Source organism: Ornithorhynchus anatinus, chromosome 14, assembly GCF_004115215.2.
Source record: "Ornithorhynchus anatinus isolate Pmale09 chromosome 14, mOrnAna1.pri.v4, whole genome shotgun sequence".
Taxonomy (NCBI): domain Eukaryota; kingdom Metazoa; phylum Chordata; class Mammalia; order Monotremata; family Ornithorhynchidae; genus Ornithorhynchus; species Ornithorhynchus anatinus.
Window position 1 is genome coordinate 12888548 of NC_041741.1, and position 18020 is coordinate 12906567.

At 39.1% G+C, this 18020-nt stretch overlaps 1 protein-coding gene across 4 annotated transcripts in view; it reads right to left on the minus strand.

Moving 5' to 3' along the window:
- The window catches only part of BAZ1A (bromodomain adjacent to zinc finger domain 1A), a 73193-nt gene that overhangs the window by 18336 nt on the left and 36837 nt on the right, over window positions 1-18020 (minus strand). For 3 of the 4 annotated variants that reach the window (XM_039914048.1, XM_001511632.4, XM_039914047.1), the window contains 12 exons: window positions 15866-15967; window positions 15339-15426; window positions 12359-12493; window positions 11112-11214; window positions 10202-10368; window positions 8768-8863; window positions 8268-8406; window positions 6965-7111; window positions 3505-3600; window positions 3157-3381; window positions 573-738; window positions 95-208 (listed from right to left, as the gene is read on the minus strand). In XM_039914048.1, coding sequence (XP_039769982.1) covers window positions 95-208; window positions 573-738; window positions 3157-3381; window positions 3505-3600; window positions 6965-7111; window positions 8268-8406; window positions 8768-8863; window positions 10202-10368; window positions 11112-11214; window positions 12359-12493; window positions 15339-15426; window positions 15866-15967 — 1578 coding nt within the window. The remainder of the gene's footprint in view (window positions 1-94; window positions 209-572; window positions 739-3156; window positions 3382-3504; window positions 3601-6964; window positions 7112-8267; window positions 8407-8767; window positions 8864-10201; window positions 10369-11111; window positions 11215-12358; window positions 12494-15338; window positions 15427-15865; window positions 15968-18020) is intronic. The other variant, XM_001511658.4, reaches the window with a different exon arrangement.

Here is an 18020-nt window from a genome sequence, read left to right on the forward strand (position 1 = left end):
TTAATTTTCTATTAATTTTCATTTTTAAAACGTTAAAGCAGTCTAAAAACAGACAGTAATTGAAATAATGCATAAGTAGTGACTGAGGTCATACCCAATGGATATTTCTGCAGTAGTATTTCTTTGCTCCTCTTCCTTCAATTTTTCCTGTTTCTCTTTCATCTTTAGCTCTTGCTCCTTGAGTTTTTCTTCCTTTCTTTTGCGTATCCTAGAGATTAAAACAAGAGATTACAGCTGACCCAATTTGAAAGACACTGCACCAAACAACTGTCACTTCCTTTCCTTCCCAAGGAAAGGGTAGAAAACTTCCTGGATAAGCATGCCCCCCGCACAATAAACATAAGCACCTTTCCACCTCCTAAACCTTTTACTTTTACAGAAGAATGAGGGGAGACAGGAGAAAGTCAAAGACAGCAGATTTATGCAAGTGTGGGGTAGATCTGCAGGAGTGAATCATTTCTCTGGGAAAGGAGGAGGAGGAGGACATGAGAAACACACCTAATCACATTTTCTGGCACCAAGTATTTGCATGTGTGATTTAATCTCACATTATTTAGCTGTATTATTCCCACCTAGCTGCTGCTTCTTCTCTTTCTTTGCGATGCTGCTCAGCCTTTAGTTCTCGAAACTCCTGCTTCGCTTGTCGTAATATATCGACATAGTCTTCAATAAAATCTCGAGTGGAGACAAGGGTCAGTAGTTTCCCACAGAGTGCATGAAGAATTTTCATCTTTTCACCTATCAAATGTATGGAAGGGATTTATATGATACATTGAGTCAAGGAGATTTTTTTTCCAGTTTCTAGCTTCTGCTTAAATGTCAAAGAGCCTCACAACAGAAGAGACCAAGTTTAGTAATACCGAGAGGACACATTTCAAGAAAGGAACAGTAAGATTTGATCAAAAGGTGTGATTTTAAGTGAGTCAGCTGCTCCATGAAAGTACAGGTTTCTCAATTAGCTGAATGAACATCCATCCTGTTTATGAGGTAACTAAAGAGACAATTTCAAGATGTGTCAAATTCATCTTGAAAGGCTCACTTCTAGGACTGTTTGCCTAAGAAGCAGAAGGATGAGTTTCAAATCAAGTTAACTGTAGTTCTCATGTGACTTCACAACACCACACTAGTGGAGCTAAATTACTAAAAAGAATCACAGGCCTGAGAGAGCCTGAGCTCCTTACAGCCCAGTGACGACAACCAGGTGAATATCAAATCTAACCCAGTTGGTTAACTTACTTTCTTCTAGTTCTCAAAGGGTAGTGGCTACTGGAGAAGCATGGCCTAGTGGAAAGATCATGGGCCTGGGAGTCAGAGGACCTGGATTCTAATTCTGGCTCTGCCACATGCCTGCTGTGTGATCTTGGGCAAGTCATTTTCACTTCTCTGTGCCTCAGTTACCTCATCGGGGAATTCAATACCCGTTCTCCCTCCCACTTAGACTCTGAACCCTGCTGGGGACAGGGACTGTGTTTGACCTGATTATATCCTCCAGCACTTAGAACGGTGCTTGACACACAGGAAGTGCTTAAATACCTCAATTATTACATAACACCTTCCTTGGATGCATATTCCAGTGATTAAAACCCTCGCAGTCAAGAAGTGATTCCCTCTGCCCAAACTGTTTCCTGCTTTAAATATAACTCTCTCTACTGTTGACTACATAAGCAACTCAGAGAACTGGTTAGTATTCTCCCAAATCTTCCCTCAGCTTTCTACTTCTCAACCCTGATGCTTTCTCAAAGGGCCTATTTCTGTTGCTCTGCTCTGGATTCTCCCCACGTTCTTCTTCAGATCCTTCTATGAGACAAATTTCCAAAATGGATATAGAGATATATAATACTTTGATATGAATCTGACCAAACACTGTGATCAGAAAAATTACTTCCTGGCTATTGCCTGCATATATATTTCTGTACCAGTTTGACTTGTATCATATCACCATTGCTGGCACTGATTTAATGTGTCATCAAGTTAAGACCTGCATGCCTTTTTCTGATGGATTTGTGCCGGTCTGAATTTAGTAGGTGGCATGGAGAGCTATATGCAAGGAAGAATTCACATAGGCCTTCCTTAGACTCTAAGAGATCATAAAATAGTTGAGGGGTTTGGTTTCAATTTTTAAACCATTTCTAAACCAAATAGCCAATTTTAATTTTCAATATGTGTAGACTTTTTCAAGTAACTTTGCTAAACTATGGTTAAGGCTTAAAAAAAAAAAAAAAAGGAAAACTTAGGTTATTGCTGATGTTTTTAAGAAAACCACAAGATAAACCATATAAATTGAGTGATCTGGATTAATGATTACCTGCAATTTATTTTTCTGGCCCAGGTCCTTTGACCCAGTGAATTCTAAGATTGGGAGAGTAAAGTGACTTTAACCGTTACCTTTACTCTTTTAACCATTGATGGAAAAAGGAAGGCAAGATCAAGGACTGACTCAATCTAAAAAATTTCTCTTCGGTGATTTGAGAATACAGACTACTTTTGGGAGTTTTGCAATTACTCAGAGAAAAAGGGCTTCTTTTTAAAAAACGTAGTTTGCACTACAGCAAGATTTCGGGTCCTCCAACTCTTCAAGAGCAACCCAAACCCCCAGAAGAGCATTATGAGCATTATTTGGTTAATATGAAGGCAATGGAACTCTCTTAATGACTATGAACTTCACAATGAAACTTCCATTAGAGGGAAAACAAAAAGACTGTGAGATTTCACAGTGAATTTTCTTCCAAACAAGAACTTCTCGTTCATTGTCTCAGCCAGATATATTTCTGAAAGTCTACTGCCAAATCTGTTCAACCTTATGAGGGAGGCAAGAAATGAAAACACACCTCTAGTCCTGGTAATTGGTCAGATGATTTAAAAGGATCCAAACTTCAGAATTTACACATTTGTTTATTCTTAGGGTTCTTATGATCACTGCCCTAGTATTTCCATGTGCTCTGTGGTACTTCACAGATTACTGCTGACCACCAAGGTAAATACAGAGTAAACATTAGACACAGTCCCTGCCTCACTGTCCACATGGGGCTCCCAATCTAAATTTTCCTTAAATAGGTTTCTTTAAGGTAATTTCCCCTAACAGAAGGATTAAAAAGAAAAGTTTATACATCAGGTAACTGAGAACACATCTTTACCACAGTCTGATATATTTCTTACCTGGTGACAAATCATACACTGAAGTACTAGAAAGTTTCTTCAGTATTCCAGGATTGCTCAAACGCAGTTCCATACAAGCATCATCTGTAGCATCAAATCCCCCTCGTTTCTGATAACGATACTTCGCATTTGCTGACGTAACATCAGCGCCTGATGCTAAGATGTGAAGTCTTAGGATTTCAGAAAGAGTGCAGCTATCAAGATCCAAGCTTTTCAAACTGCAGCCTATAGTTTTTAAAAATGAAAGAAAGTTACTTTGAATGCAGATAACTAAAGGAATTTAATGTAAAATGTGCCTTTTTGAAAAAGAGGATAAAAACAAAAAACCAAAATGAAACCCACACATACCCTGGTGTAACTGTGGCCATGCAGCTGCCAAAGATGCAACTGCAGACAGTGCAGATTTTGTGGGGTCTGCATCTTCATCCAAAGCCTCTGTTAAATCTTTAAGGAAATAAATACTTTATTCTAGTGCAAATTAAAACTTGCATTTTGGGGAAGAAATAGCTTTTTAAAAAGATGCAAGACACAGCAAAACATTCACAAGAGCTTCAACAGAATCATCTCAAAATCCAACAAGATATCACTGATCCTGCTGCCTTGCCAACCACTTAATATGGGAACTTCTCCCATGAGGAACATAGGACTTCGCTACCAGGACTGATGAACATTCAAGCAGCAATGCATTCTACCTCCTCTGATATTTGCATTTCACCAACTACAATCAGACCTATGCAAAAGGCTACTTCAAAAGTGAAAATGAAGCAATTTGGAGATCTACCAAACTGCTACGCCTTCTAAACCTGCTTTATGATTAGCACAAGGAAAACTAATATTAGCCCTTCCATATGAGCCCATAATACCACAGTAACCTACACAGTTCCAAAACTTCAATCTTAAATAAAGCCTCCAGAATCCTGTGGCCTAGAAATAACCACAGTAGCCTGCTACTAGCATATTTGAACTGTCTACCCTTCAGTCACCATACGTAAAATGTTTCCACCCTTCAGGTCTCCTCTAATTCTAAGAAGTAAAAGAGGGAGAGAATTGTTAGGTTACCTACTGCACAGCTGTTGAAATTACTTAAGACTGAAGGCAGCCTGGTGCTGCTAAATACGAATCAATTAGCACTAGACTAGGCAACTCTTTGGAAATCTATAAAAGGAAAGGGAAGGTCTTCTTCTACTGTACCCTCCCCAGGGCTTAGTACAGTGCTCTGCCCATAGAAGGCACTCCAGTACTACTGATTCACCCTTCTAGTTGAGGAGCTTTGTAAAAATCATGCTTGAATTGGCTAATGATAAAAGACCGATCTAGACTCAACAGCATTAACAGGGCTCTTTACCTGAGAGGTAACTATCAGTACTTGAGATAATCTAAAGCTAGGTCTCAGAGGCTCTCAGAACAACTCAGAGATACTGCAGACTAACAAAGCGAGAACGCTACGCTCAAAGGTGCTTTCGGATTTAATTTTGATTTAATCATCAGAGAAGTGAAAGAGCGATTTAAAGAAAAAAGTTACATCATAGAAAACTTTTGGGAGACATGAAGGGGATAACCTTAAAGTCATCCAGGTGTCCGTTGGTAAGGATGCAATTACCTAAATAATTTGCCTAAGGTTTAGCTTTACTTCTTGAACAGGGATTTTAAAGCCTACCAAATTTCAGTCGGATTCACTTCCCACTGCTTATGTTTGTTTTCTTGACATTTAACATTCTGCTGTAATACTACAGGAGGGTTCACCAAGTGGCCGGTTAGCCATCAAAAAAGTCTTATCATAGGCTCTTTTCTTCTCTCTGCTATAGCTGGACAACTTAATGGATGTTCCCAGGCGCATGTGACCGCCCGAACTGCTATTATGTATTGTGCTATTGTGTACTGCTATTGCGCTATTGTGTACTGCATACACAAGAGGTATGGTCTTCAGCGCTACACTTGCCATCTGAGGTATTTGAGGAGGTAACCGAAATGCCTGTAATTCGAGCCCTAACACTTAGCCAAGGCCGGGGGGATCTCTTACTAACCGACCCCTCCAAATCAGGGAACGTGTCTACCAACTCTGTTGTACTGTACTCTACCCAATGCTTAGTACAGTGCTCTGCACACAGTAAGTCTTCAATACCACTGATAACACCTTGCATTTAAATACTGTATACACTGTACAACTCTTGATCTTTGATCTCTTAATAAACTTTGAGCTTTGTAAGTGCATATCATGTTACCTCCCCCTCCTTATAAATCCTTGGTCAATTTAGAAGGTCTATTTAAATGAGGTCTGGTCCTATTAGGGTCCATGCCCGCAGAGATAACAGCAAGAGCTACAAGGTTAGAATGGCCAGATGACCTCCTCTGATGATGTGGACTGGGGCTTGAGATGCAGACTGGGTGGTTAGAATCCTGGCAATATAAGTGCTTGGGTTACCAAGAACTATCCCTAACCCAGGACTCCTGGAGCAACCTCCAGTACCCCATGTATTACTGAAATCTCAGGTCTTCATCTTCAAATAAACTAATATTAAAATATGAATTTCCTAACAATGTTTTTGCTGGAATTTCTTAAAATGCTTGCATTAATAGGGCTCGAGTAAATATTATTGTGAAAAGAAGTTTTTGACCAAAGTAAAACAAATTCCATTTGGAGGACTGCTCACATAGAATAGTATCTTCAGTTAATTATTCACATAAGCAGAATGATTTACCAGTAAAGCATTGTTTATGAAAGCATCAGAAATTAAATTTATTTCTCCTTCAGTATAAGTTCAAAAGTTTTGTGTCTTTTGGAAATGGGGAAGTCACAAATTTTTAAACATTAATGAATAAATCCCAGTAATAATGAATGATAATAATAATCAATAATGATTATGGTACTTGTTAAGTCCATTAAGCACCATTGTAAGCACTAGTGTGGATACAAGATAATCAAGCAGGACACAGTCCCACAGTCTAAGTAGGAGGGAGAGGTGGCCTAGTTGACAGAGCACGGGCCTTGAAGTGAGAAGGACCTGGGTTCTAATCCCGGTTCTGCCACTTGTCTGCTGTGTGACCTTGGGCAAGTCATTTCACTTCTCTGTGCCTCATCTGTAAAATGAGGATTTGAGGATTAAGACTGTGAGCCCCATGTGAGACAAACTGTGTCCAGAACCCAGGGCCTCTGACTCCCAGGCCCATGCTGTTTCCCCAGTTTTATACAAGTTTCATCCATTTAAATATAGATCATACTAAATAGCATCCATCATGTAGTGAGTCTCATCTAGAATTTAACAGAAAAACATTTCAAGAGAGGAGAGCTTTCAATGGATTCTGAGTGCAAGAAATGCTTTAACTGCTCCAAGACAACCATTTTGGAACATCTTGCTGTTCAGAAATGGAATAGAATGAACAAGGCAACACTTTGGTATCAGAGGGAATGAAGTTAACATCTGTCTTCAAATTAGGACAGTTTTACCAATCGCCAAGGTACTGACTGGAATATTGTTCAGTTCACTAGTCAGCTTCCTGAGAATAATCAACACTAATCCCAAGGACCTCTTTCATTTATACATAAAGGTCAAGTGAAAGCAAAAGGAAAACTGGAGTTTTCAGAATCCTCAAGAGAAATATCTACTTGGGTTGAAAGTGAGAAAGAGGAAAATGATGGGAATAAAAATTGAAGATCATCTAGTCATTTGATTCACATACATAAAACCATCAATTGACACCTAATATTGTAGTAGTTTAATTTGGAGGCAAAGTGAAAAAAAAAGCATGATTCCTGACAGCTTTAGTTATCTGAAAGCAAATAGTAGTTTCTTTGGCATTAAATTCTGACCTTTGGTATCAGCATCAGTTATTTGCTCTTTGGCTACTTCCTCTTCCTCTTCAGCGATAGCCTGAAAGATGGCGGTCAAGAAGAAAAAAAGCAATTCACATAGTGGGCCTTCACTGTCATTTCCTACGAGAGCTTCCTCTAAAACCTCTGTGAACAAAATATTTAAAGCGTGTCATTCTTTCCATACAGTCATTAAAAACATTTACACTGAAAAATTTAACAGCAGTCTACATGAAAATATTTAAGTTATTCCCAATCATATGTCTATGCCAAAGAGAGTCAAAATAAGGGCAGGCAATCAATTTCCCAAGAATTCTCACAGCAAATACAAGTCAAAGCCCTGAAAAATAAAAATCAGGCATCAAACTTTGGAGGCCACAACATGTTCAGCATAAAATTTGATCTTAAAATTTTATGTGAAATTAGTTGTTCTTATACCTAAAATACTAATTAAAGATGAAATAGCTCAATCTTTGCCAATCATTGTTAGGCTGATGCTACTGGAGGACAGTACTGATCAGACTACATTGGAGCAGAGTGTGCTGATGGAATCAGGAGAACTGTGTTCTAACCCCAGAAGTAGGTATTTGTTGAGGCACCCATTGGAAGAGCTGCATTGTAGGAAAGTTCAACAGAAGTGAGAAGGCATGTTCTTTACCGACAGGAGCTTACACTGTCATGGGGGAGAAATCTACACATTCACAAATATGCTACAGATGTATGGACATGGAAAGGTATGTGCTACTGGTGGCTACTGGGGTTGTTATGACTCTAGTGATTTGAATTAATTAGGGAAGGACTGATGGAGGGGTTGGATTTTCTGAAGGTTTTGAACAGAGAAGAAATTCCAGCCCAGAAGAACAGCACTAGTACCGGGATGGAGGTGGGAGACCTAAATTTAGTCGAAGGTTACCTTGGGAGGAATGAAGCAGGTGAACTGGAAAGTAGCAGGAAAGAAAGCTGGTATGTAAGATACAGAGAGTTAGTGGACAGTCTTGGAGCCTTGGGAGTCATGGCTTGGCTTGATTTAGAGGGAAATGGAGAGCCGATAGAGACTTGTGAAGATTGGAGAGGTATGTGCCTTCATTAAATTAGCGCTGCTTAGCCTCAATTTACGATCTCAGGTAAGTCATAATTCACTAACACCTTAATGTCTCCATCTGTAATGGGGGGGAAAATGCCACCTAACACTCATGGCTATTTGAGTTCTTTGGAAGAAGGGCCCGCATAAATCTATGTTAGAATTATTTTAACTTAAGGAAAGAGAGCTACGGATGCTAAAATACAAAGAACAAAATCTTGCCTAGAGTGAGTCCTTCAGGAAACTCATCTTGAAGGTCAAAGAGCTCCCCAAAAGCATGAAGAAATTCTAACACCATCAGAGCATCACCAAAGATTTCAGGAGGCAGTCGAGTCTTCACTGGAGTTGGTACTGGAAGTTCCTAGAACATAGAAAGTATTTTAGAAACAATTAAGCTGAAAAACCACCACACACATGGATCTTGCGAATCTCAGCCATACAATTTTTTGTTTTTGCATAGCTCAGAACCAAGCTCATGAATGCTTACTTAAAGGCACATGTAAATAGACCAGCTATAATGTTTGGAAACTTGAAAGCAATTCTAAGCTTCAAATCTAGAACACTGAATATTATGTTTCTCCTCTACTTTTCCTCTATTGCTCCAATGGCTCAGACTAGTATATACTTCAGACATCAAGTCCTAGGTATTTTAGGTACAGTATTGAACAATTTTGTAAAATGCATGCAAGTACTATGTTGAATTTCATACCCAAAACTTTTACCTTAAGATCATCACATTCCATGTCTTCCCTAGGCTTACTCCATTGCTTTAAGTACTCCACATATTTTCGTTTTTCTTCCCGTAACTTCTCTCTTTCCTAAATTTAGAACATTTTGTTAAATGCAAGAAATGTCAAAATTGATAATTAAAAAAAAATAACCCGACCCCGAAACACAAAACCCTACAATATTTGGTCTTGGGCTTCTTTTGGAACTCATCTAGAAGATACTCTATGGAAGAATATAGAAAGAGTTTCTCAATTCTTGACTGCATCAATCAATAGTAATTTTTAAAAAATGGTATTTAAGTGCTTACTATGTGCCAGGTGCTGGGGTAGATACCAGTTAATCAGACTAGACACAGTCCCTGTCCCATATGGGCTCCCAGTCTCAATCTCCATTTTACAGATGAGATAACTGAGGCCCAGATAAGTAAAGTGAATTGCACAAGGTCACAAAGCAGACAAGTGGCAGAGCCAAGATTAAAGCCCAGGTCCTTCTGACTCCCAGTCCTGGGCTCTATTCCCACCAGGCCATGCTGTTTCTCACTTGGTTGCTGTGTGACCTTGGGCAAGTCATTTAACTTCGGTGTGCCTCCATTTCCTCATCTTTAAAGTGGGGATTAAATACCCGCTCTCTCTCTCTCCCCTACTTATACTTATGAGCCCCATTTGGGCTGTGTCTGACCTGATGCTCTTATATCCATCCCAGAGCTTAGTACACTGCATAGCACATAGTAAACTCTTAAATACCACAATTTTAGTAGAGTGTGAAAGTCTACAGAAGGTCTGGGGGATGTTATTGCAAGTGCATAAATGCAGTGGTGTAACCCTGCATTTGTTGCAATAAATGCAACAAAGTACTGAGGTGGTAACTGGGAGGGTAATTCCTGGGGGAGAAGAAACATCAGTGGGGGGGAGGCCTCCTGGATGAGGAAGGATTTTAGAAGGACTTTGAAGATGGAGAGAACTGTGTTCTGACGGATTTAAAAGTTTAAGGCACAGACAAGGATTCAGACAGTTGCTGAAACACTCACCTATTTTGCCTAATTTTTCCTGGTGGGATAGGAACTTTGATATTAATTTTTTTAATATTTTAATCTTTTGACAAAATGAGCCTATTTAGGAATTGCCTCATATTCAACTAACAAGCCAGTGACTTTTTAAATTAGTTAAGCTTTCTACCTGGAAGCACCACCCCCTCAAGGAAAAAAAACCAAAATAAATATTTGGAGACATGTGGTAACTATGACCAAACAAGTATCAACTCAACACCCCTATAAAATTGGCTCTCACTTCTGTTCCAGTCACAGCTTTATGTGCAGCTCACCTTACACGAGAGTGGTATCATTTAAAATTTTTAATACTTGGATAGATCTCAGCAGTAACAAGGGAGGAATATTTTATATAGGGAGCTGTTGTAAGTAATCGCCATACCTTTTCTTTTTGTATTTTGAGTCTCTCTTTTTCTTCTTTCTTCTTCAGTCTCTCTTCTTCTACAATTTTCTTTAACTCTTCCCTTTTTTTCTCTTTATCTTCCTTTTCCTTTTTTTTGGCTTCTATGGCACTTGCCTTTTCCCTTTTTAATTTGGCCTTTTCAAAAGCTATACAAAGAAAGGAAATTGAAAGTATTATTATTCTGTGAAGGTCTTCTTCATTCTCACATTGGGTTTAGTTTAACATAGAGGTGTATTTTTTTTTAAATCACAAGATGTTAGGGAAGCCCGAGAATGGATTAATCCTCTAAGAATTCCTCCTGCGCTGCTGTTGCTGCTGCAGTTACTCAAAGTAGATTCCCCTCCCTTCCCATGCTCCAGGTGGCATCTCCTAGCTGCAGCAACTTAGGGATCAGCAGGAAGTGAGGAACTTAGTATATAAGCATAAATGTGCTGGGTGGACAAAAAGCAAACCTAATTTGACAGAGTAAAAGGGGAGTCAGGGCCATTCCTTCATGCCACATAAACATGTGGATCCACTTTTCTCTTTGATTGATACTTTAGCGAGGGTCCTCTGAATGCAGAACTCCACAGCACTACTTCACAAATCCTAAGAAGAATCCCAATATAGACTGAGGGGTAAACAAGAAAAATGGGATTAAACTGGGGAGGGAAATTTGTGGTGAATGTCAGTACTGTGCTGTTTTAATCTCAGGAATCATACACTGACAGATCTTAAACTGAGAATTTAAGCAAGAATTTCACTTTTTACATGACAACCCCAACCCAACTCCCCGCCCCCCACAAAAGGACAAAACGATCAAATTCAGATATTTGAACAAACCTCTCCCCCACTTTGTAAATAAGACAAAAATCCATATAAAGTACTTGGAAAAAGAGTTGAGACATACTCAGTGACTTCATTTCATCTTTTTGTTTTAGGATTCTTTCCCTTTCTTTCATAGCCGCACTTCTACTTCCTTGAACAATCTGTGCATTAGTAATCCTGTCCTCCTGAAAATTAAGCCTCAAAGTTAGAATGTACAATTGTGTCATTTTTTATTTTTATTTATTTATTTATTTTTAATAAACCTGGAACTTACTCTAAGAAAATGGGTAGAGTACAAGAATTTTTGAAGGACTTTTTTAGCTGCTCAGTTTTGAACTATAGTGTAATTTTTTGGTAAAAAGTTAGACATCTCTGTATTTTAAAATAACATGCTACCCAAACCTTCACAGACTCCACAAGTCCTGTTGTCTAGTAGCTCTTAAAGGCAAAACAGAGGTATTGATGGTATTAAGTAAAAGACTCTGTAAATCTACACACTGAAATGCTTCAATACCTGAAAACCCTTGGCACACTAGGTTTACACACACACACCAAGTTAGAAAACATCTCTCCATTTGATTTTTTAGTCTGATGCTCATCTTCTTGTTGAATGCCTTTACTGTTCTCTGAACTTCTTTTACCTATACTGAACATATGACACACTCCAGAGTCTGACCTTCACCTTATTTTGGCAGTGAGGATACAGGAAAATTAGAAATAACGGAGTGCCTTTAAACTACGGTATGCCCATGGTAGTTGACGGACTCAGAAGACTTGAAATTAGCCTATTATTGTGAATGGTTTTAAGGTAGCTATCCTATCAGTGGTGGACTGGTCTACAGCACTGTGGCACACACTGGACTAGGCTGTGGCAAGAAGTGGGTTTTACAGGTAAAATTTTTGCAGGTACTTTGCAATGTGATACACTCCTGACTGCCTTTTCATCTGTTGTACTCCCTGCCCTAGTGGGAACACAACTGTGAGAGACGGAAAAAGAATGTGAGTGGCCTATGCAAACCATTACCACAATAATCAATGACTTTACGCAGTTTCTTGGTCCTAAAGTCTTTCGAATTGGACCAGTGCTCACCCACTGCTGTATGATAAGAAATTCTATTAGTATAACTAAAGCAATAGATATTAAGTGTCTCCATAAATACGAACTAAATATGAAACTCTACGATAAAATAACTTTTACTGGTACATCTGATTTACAGGTGAAGAATTAAAGAAAAACAAAAGCAAGGTGGGGAAGACACGACTGGTTTGGTTTTTTTAAACCCACTAAAAAACAAACAAAAAAATACAACATTGTTTTCTCCTACTTACATGACCAATGGATAGTCTCTTTGGAGGCCTTCCTCTCCGTCTGCTTGCAGGACTGAAGACAAATGATGGAGGATCATCAGGGAAGAAGTAAGAAAAATTTTGTTCTGCTATCTTGTATTTTGCAATAGATGTAGCCTGCAAAGGAATTATAAATGTTAAGGTGTTCTTGTCCCCATCATCAATAGTGGGGTTTGGGGGGCCTCCTGTTTAGTAATAAGGTGTTTAGGGAACATTCAGAAAAAAATATTACAATGAGATGACCAAAGCTCTTCAAAAACTTAGTTTACTGAGAGGAGACCAATAGACAGAAATGAAATGGATATGGCCATAAAGCACTTAGGCTACTCCTGATATTTTTACTGTAATAATTATGAACTCATCATGGTCAACATATGCAACTGTATAATGATTAGGGTCTTCCATTTTGATGAGAGAATGGGCACAATTCTTAAGTGATTCACCTTAAAACAACAACATTGAGAACTCACTGTAATATTGAGGTTTCCATTAGAAAATAAAGCTTAAATGTGACATAATATATTCTAAAAAAACCAAAAAATCCTAACCATAACAATTTTCCAGAACGGAAGCCCAGTTATCCAAAGTTGATTGCTGGTTTTTGGGCAGAGTAGAGATCTATATCCCTAATAAAAAAGACTCTGTTATTTAATCAACTATGTGCCAAACACTGTCCAAGAGTTGGGTGGGGATGTGGAGCTCCCAGGCTAATGGGGAGGGAATCACTGGCATTTAATTCTATTTCACAGATGAGGCCCAGAGAAGTCACGATTTGCCCAAGATCAAACAGCAAGCAAGCAATGGAGCAGGATTAGCACCTGGTCACACTGTTTAAGTATCTAACTTTTAGGAGGGCCATGATTCAGGTTATGCTAGAGAACTAGCAGGCGCTGGAAAAATCCTTATAGATGCCTAAGCAAAATTCCCGGGGAATGGTTCCCGGGACAGCACTGACCCTTAATTAGCCAGATAACTGTTTTTACACTGTGAGCCCCAAGTGGAACAAGGACCATATCCCCTGCTAATTATTTGGTATCTATCCCAGCGCTCAGGACAGGGCCTGACATGTAGTAAGCACTTAAATACTATAAAAAAGTATTTTAAACTAAACACAAACTAGAAAGTCTAAGGTTTCATCAGCTCCTGAAATTATGAAATCTTCATTAAAAAATAAAATCAAACTAGCAGAATTGCCTGTGCTTCATCTGGGATTAGCATCAGATAAACTGACCCTCATCATTCACACCAAGCACAGCCTAGCTGACACATATCCCAAAGCTATCGTCCACTGCTGTTCTACTTTAGTCAAAGCAGAGGCAAGAATAGCGACTACAAGTGTTTTGGCAAATAGGTGCTTAATACCATTATTATCAATTACTACCACTATAGATACCACTGCCTCCAGTTTATCTGTCATTTTGGCTTTTCCTGGAGAATAGAAGCTACAAACAAGGCCACAATTAGGGGCACCATAACAGGGAACCCCTTCTCAGACCATGGAAATGCTTTAATCATCTTTTCATTTTTACATGTACTGCTATAGCAACTAGGAGGTTAAATCTGGAAAATAAGGTAACTGAATAAGACCTTGAAAGGGAGCCAAAATTTGATGTCCTAGTCACATGGCTATCTGAGCATCCTCATGCATTTCCAAACCTTTGCCTAAATCTGCCTGCTTGACAAAATCGGGAGATTACCAGCACCCAACTGCTCTCACATGGAGGATGTAAAGATCAGGTTGGAAACTGGAAAGCCTTTCATGAATTAATTATAGCCCCCAAAACTGATTGGTGATATCTCATTTAGGAAGGAGTTAATCTGAAGCTATGGGAGTCTTTTGTACGGTGATGTTCTTATCCTTCATAATCATCGACAGCACTTACTGAGGACCTGCTATATTCAGGGAACTCTAAAACCTACTAGATCGTAAGATCATTGTGGGTAGGGAACGTGCCCACCTTCTCTGTTACATTGTACTCTCCCAAGCACTTAGTCCAACTCTATTACATTATACTCTCCCAAATACAGTGCTCTGCTCACAGTAAGTGCCCCAAAAATACCATTGATGGATTGAATGATTTGAAAGAAGTCCCTCTGGAAGAGAGTCAGGTTGTGGTTTGGTGTTTTTGAGGGGCGAGGGAGACCCCCGGCAGGGGAAAGGCTTGAGCAATAGGTCAGAGAGAGGAGTTTCATGCAGAATTATCTTCTAGGGTTTTGGCGAGTTGCACAAATGTTTTATGTATACATCCATCCAGGTGGCAAGGTGTTCAGTTCAGGACAAAGAAATAATCTGCTTCCTCATTTCCCAGCAATTCATTTCCCTCTCTTCTTCCACACTATTTAACTTTTCTACAGCAAGATAGAAAGGTCTTCCCCTAATGGTTGTTGTCATTTCTCCATTCCACCCCACACCCCTTCAACTTCTACAGAAGAGAAGCAGAGAAGGTAGGAGCAAAGCGGAAAGAGATTAAACAGTGGATGGTGACTGAAGGGCTAATTTTTCTACAACATCTATAAAGTGCCTCAAACTTTCTAATTCCAAGAAGTTAAAAAAAACTAAAAGGATACATGTAAATCAAAGTATTTCTGAAAGCATGAATAATACATATTAGTTTCTCTCTGGTTGTTCAAAATATTACTCTTTAAAATAGTGTAAGTTCCAGTCACAGAACATGTGGATTGTACTGCGTTTCACTTGGTGTGACAGAACAACAAACATTTATAAACATGCAAACCCTAAATTATATTCCAGCTATGTATCCAGAAATTATGCTATGAAAAAAAACCCCAATCATTGAAGTAATTTGAAGTTGCTCCTTGATTAGAATAAGTGCTAAAGTATAGTCCATACAAGAGAATAGCTAATTTAAACAAGTCCAAAACCAAAAATCAGTAATATTTTAGTAATATCCATTTCTCTTTTTCTCTTCCCCCCAAAAGCAATTTCACCAGTTTTGATTACCTTAATTCTAATGACTCCATCGTGTGGTTCACAGTGTTGCTTCAAAAAAAGTTTAAGCCTATCACGAGAAAACAGATGTTTCCGCCGGCTACGATGGGAGGAGGGGGAAGAAAGAGGAAGAAGACGTGTCAGTACCGACAGAGAGTTCAACTTAAAATCTGTTAGTAATGTACAAGTTGTTCTTTAGAAAAAGTATGCGACAGCATGATAGAGTCTCCTTCCAATTCCAGCTGTCGTACCTTTTCACGATGATCTGAGAACTCAGTTAAAATGATGCAATATTTAGTTGGCTTTTACATGTCATAGGCCAACTGTACTTATACAAAGGTCAGCCCAACAAAAAATCAAAATGATCAAGATTCACAAGACATGAATATCTGACCACCACCCCAAAAGAAAAGACCTGATGCTCTTACTATTCTTTTACAGAGTTTTAAGGTCTAATGACAAGAGATTATTTTTGACAAAACACATATGTCATAATTAGAACATATTATTTCAGCTTAATCTACAAGTACCAGTTTTACCTTATTTGAGATGCTTTAACGACCACAGGTTCATATACATCTTTTTTTACAGGTTGCACTTTGTATTTGAACAATGAAGAATCAATTATGGTGTTTTTCTTTCTATAAATGAGAAACAAAACATTAATCAGACGTGAGGACCTTCACAATTCTTCATTGACAGAGTTCAGAGCCCAATTTTCAAATAGCAGATATTAATTGGTGGAGGAGATGAATTGGCACCAGCAGTGTTAATGAGATGAAGTAGCAACTATCCCTGGCCTCAAGCCAAAAATGCATAAACTACTTCTTTTTTTAGAAGCAAATTTACTCTTAAGCATAGCTAATATTTTAAGTATTCAAGTGTATGTGACACCAAAAGTAAGAAATTGATTTGCATAGAAGTCAGAATGAATGAATGTCTGTGTATCAGTTTACTGAAAGAGAATTAGATGTATGTGTTTTTACTTCCATTTTTCTGTTTGCAGAGGATATGAATTTTTGGAGATGAACTCAAAATGGATCTTGCTGTCATAACTGCTCACACTGAATCTGAACCTATACAAACCAAGGAGAGCACATGAAATACGACCTCTTCCAGGGTTCAAGTAGTGACTAGTGGTTAGGGGACAGCAGGACCAGTTAGCTACCTGCAGATATCTGGCATATTACCTGTTTTAAAAGTTACTTCTTATTGTTTTGATCAGCCAGTTACTCTCATTATACAACCAATTTTCCTAAGACATGGGGTGGGGAAGAGGGAGGGGCAACTTCACAACATTTGCATTAAGGAAAACTCACACAATAATATTCATGGTGTTTGACACCTTACACAAACATTCAAGCAACTTTTGACACCGTGCTGTCCTACATCCAAACAGGCTTGGATGAACATTCTCCAATTCCCGATTGATGCTCTAGCCAAACCATGTAATGAAAATCCTTATTCTGACAGGTATTTCCTCTAAAACTGCTGTTCTAATGTTTAGGGGTGGGGGAATCGTTCCTCTCCGGAAACAGTGTAAAATCTATTCATGTTGCAATCACTACAGGGGTGAGTGTGAGCAGACCCCATTAAGCAGGATAGAGGTAAACTAAATCCAGACTCACATTAAAGGAAACCAGAAAAGCCAAAGTATCTTTCCCATAACCACGTACCAGAAGACATTTTTGACTAAATAAAATCTATGGTCCTTGGAGCAGACATAGAGAACTGGCCCAGTGTGGGGCTTTGCCTGGAATTCCCTCCTCCTTCGAAACTCCCAGTCATATGCCAACATCCCCCAGAAATCCCACCTCTTCCAGGAAGCATTCCCTTCCTGAACCCCACCACCCCAGGTCGTCATCCCAACATGCACCTGAGAGCTTCTGTACATACTGATGAATGTGTACAGTCTATGAATTTATCTATTCCATGTCCCTCTTTCCTTTTATTCAATTGTATTTATTGAGCATTTACTGTGTGCAGAGCACTGTATTAAGCACTTGAATGAATGAATTTGAAGTTGGGTCAATAATCCTGCCTTGGGCAGTGGAGAGTTACTAGAATGTCTTTTTTTCTTAATGCTCTGCTAGTCCCTGTTTGTCTGCGAGATGAACATGTCAGTCTCAGATCTGGCCACCTATTGTGAGGGTCCCCTTACCCACGGACGAGCTTTCCCCTATGCTACCAAGTCGTTCCGTCCCCGCTTCATGTAAGTTTGAAGCCCAAAGGGCTTCTCAGTTGAGAGGTCCAGAATAGGGGATTCCCCCCTACTCTACTTAGGAGTACCTAGGGGAGTTTAGAGGGCCTCGTCTCAAAAACTGAGTTTTGTCAAGACTCCTCAAAATAGTCTCAATTCATCCCGAGGTGGCTAAAATATGTCAGGTCCCCATCAGTAGTAGGTCACTTCCTGCGAGAGTGGGGAGTGGAGCTGTGAACGGTAAACACTTTTCTCAAATTTAATTGGGATCAGCACTTGTGTATATCTCTAGGATTTTTCTCACTAATGAGAGAAGAGTTGGTTGTACATCCAAATCCAGAACACCTGAACATTCACTGAGGCTGCGAGGAACTGTTACGATGAGACTTGGCTATTGATTCTGAATGTCCCCCATGAAGGCTAAAGGTTGAGCAGTGTTTTCTTCTAAATTTTACATATTTAGATAAGAGCCTAGATGTCTGAGCAGGGACAGA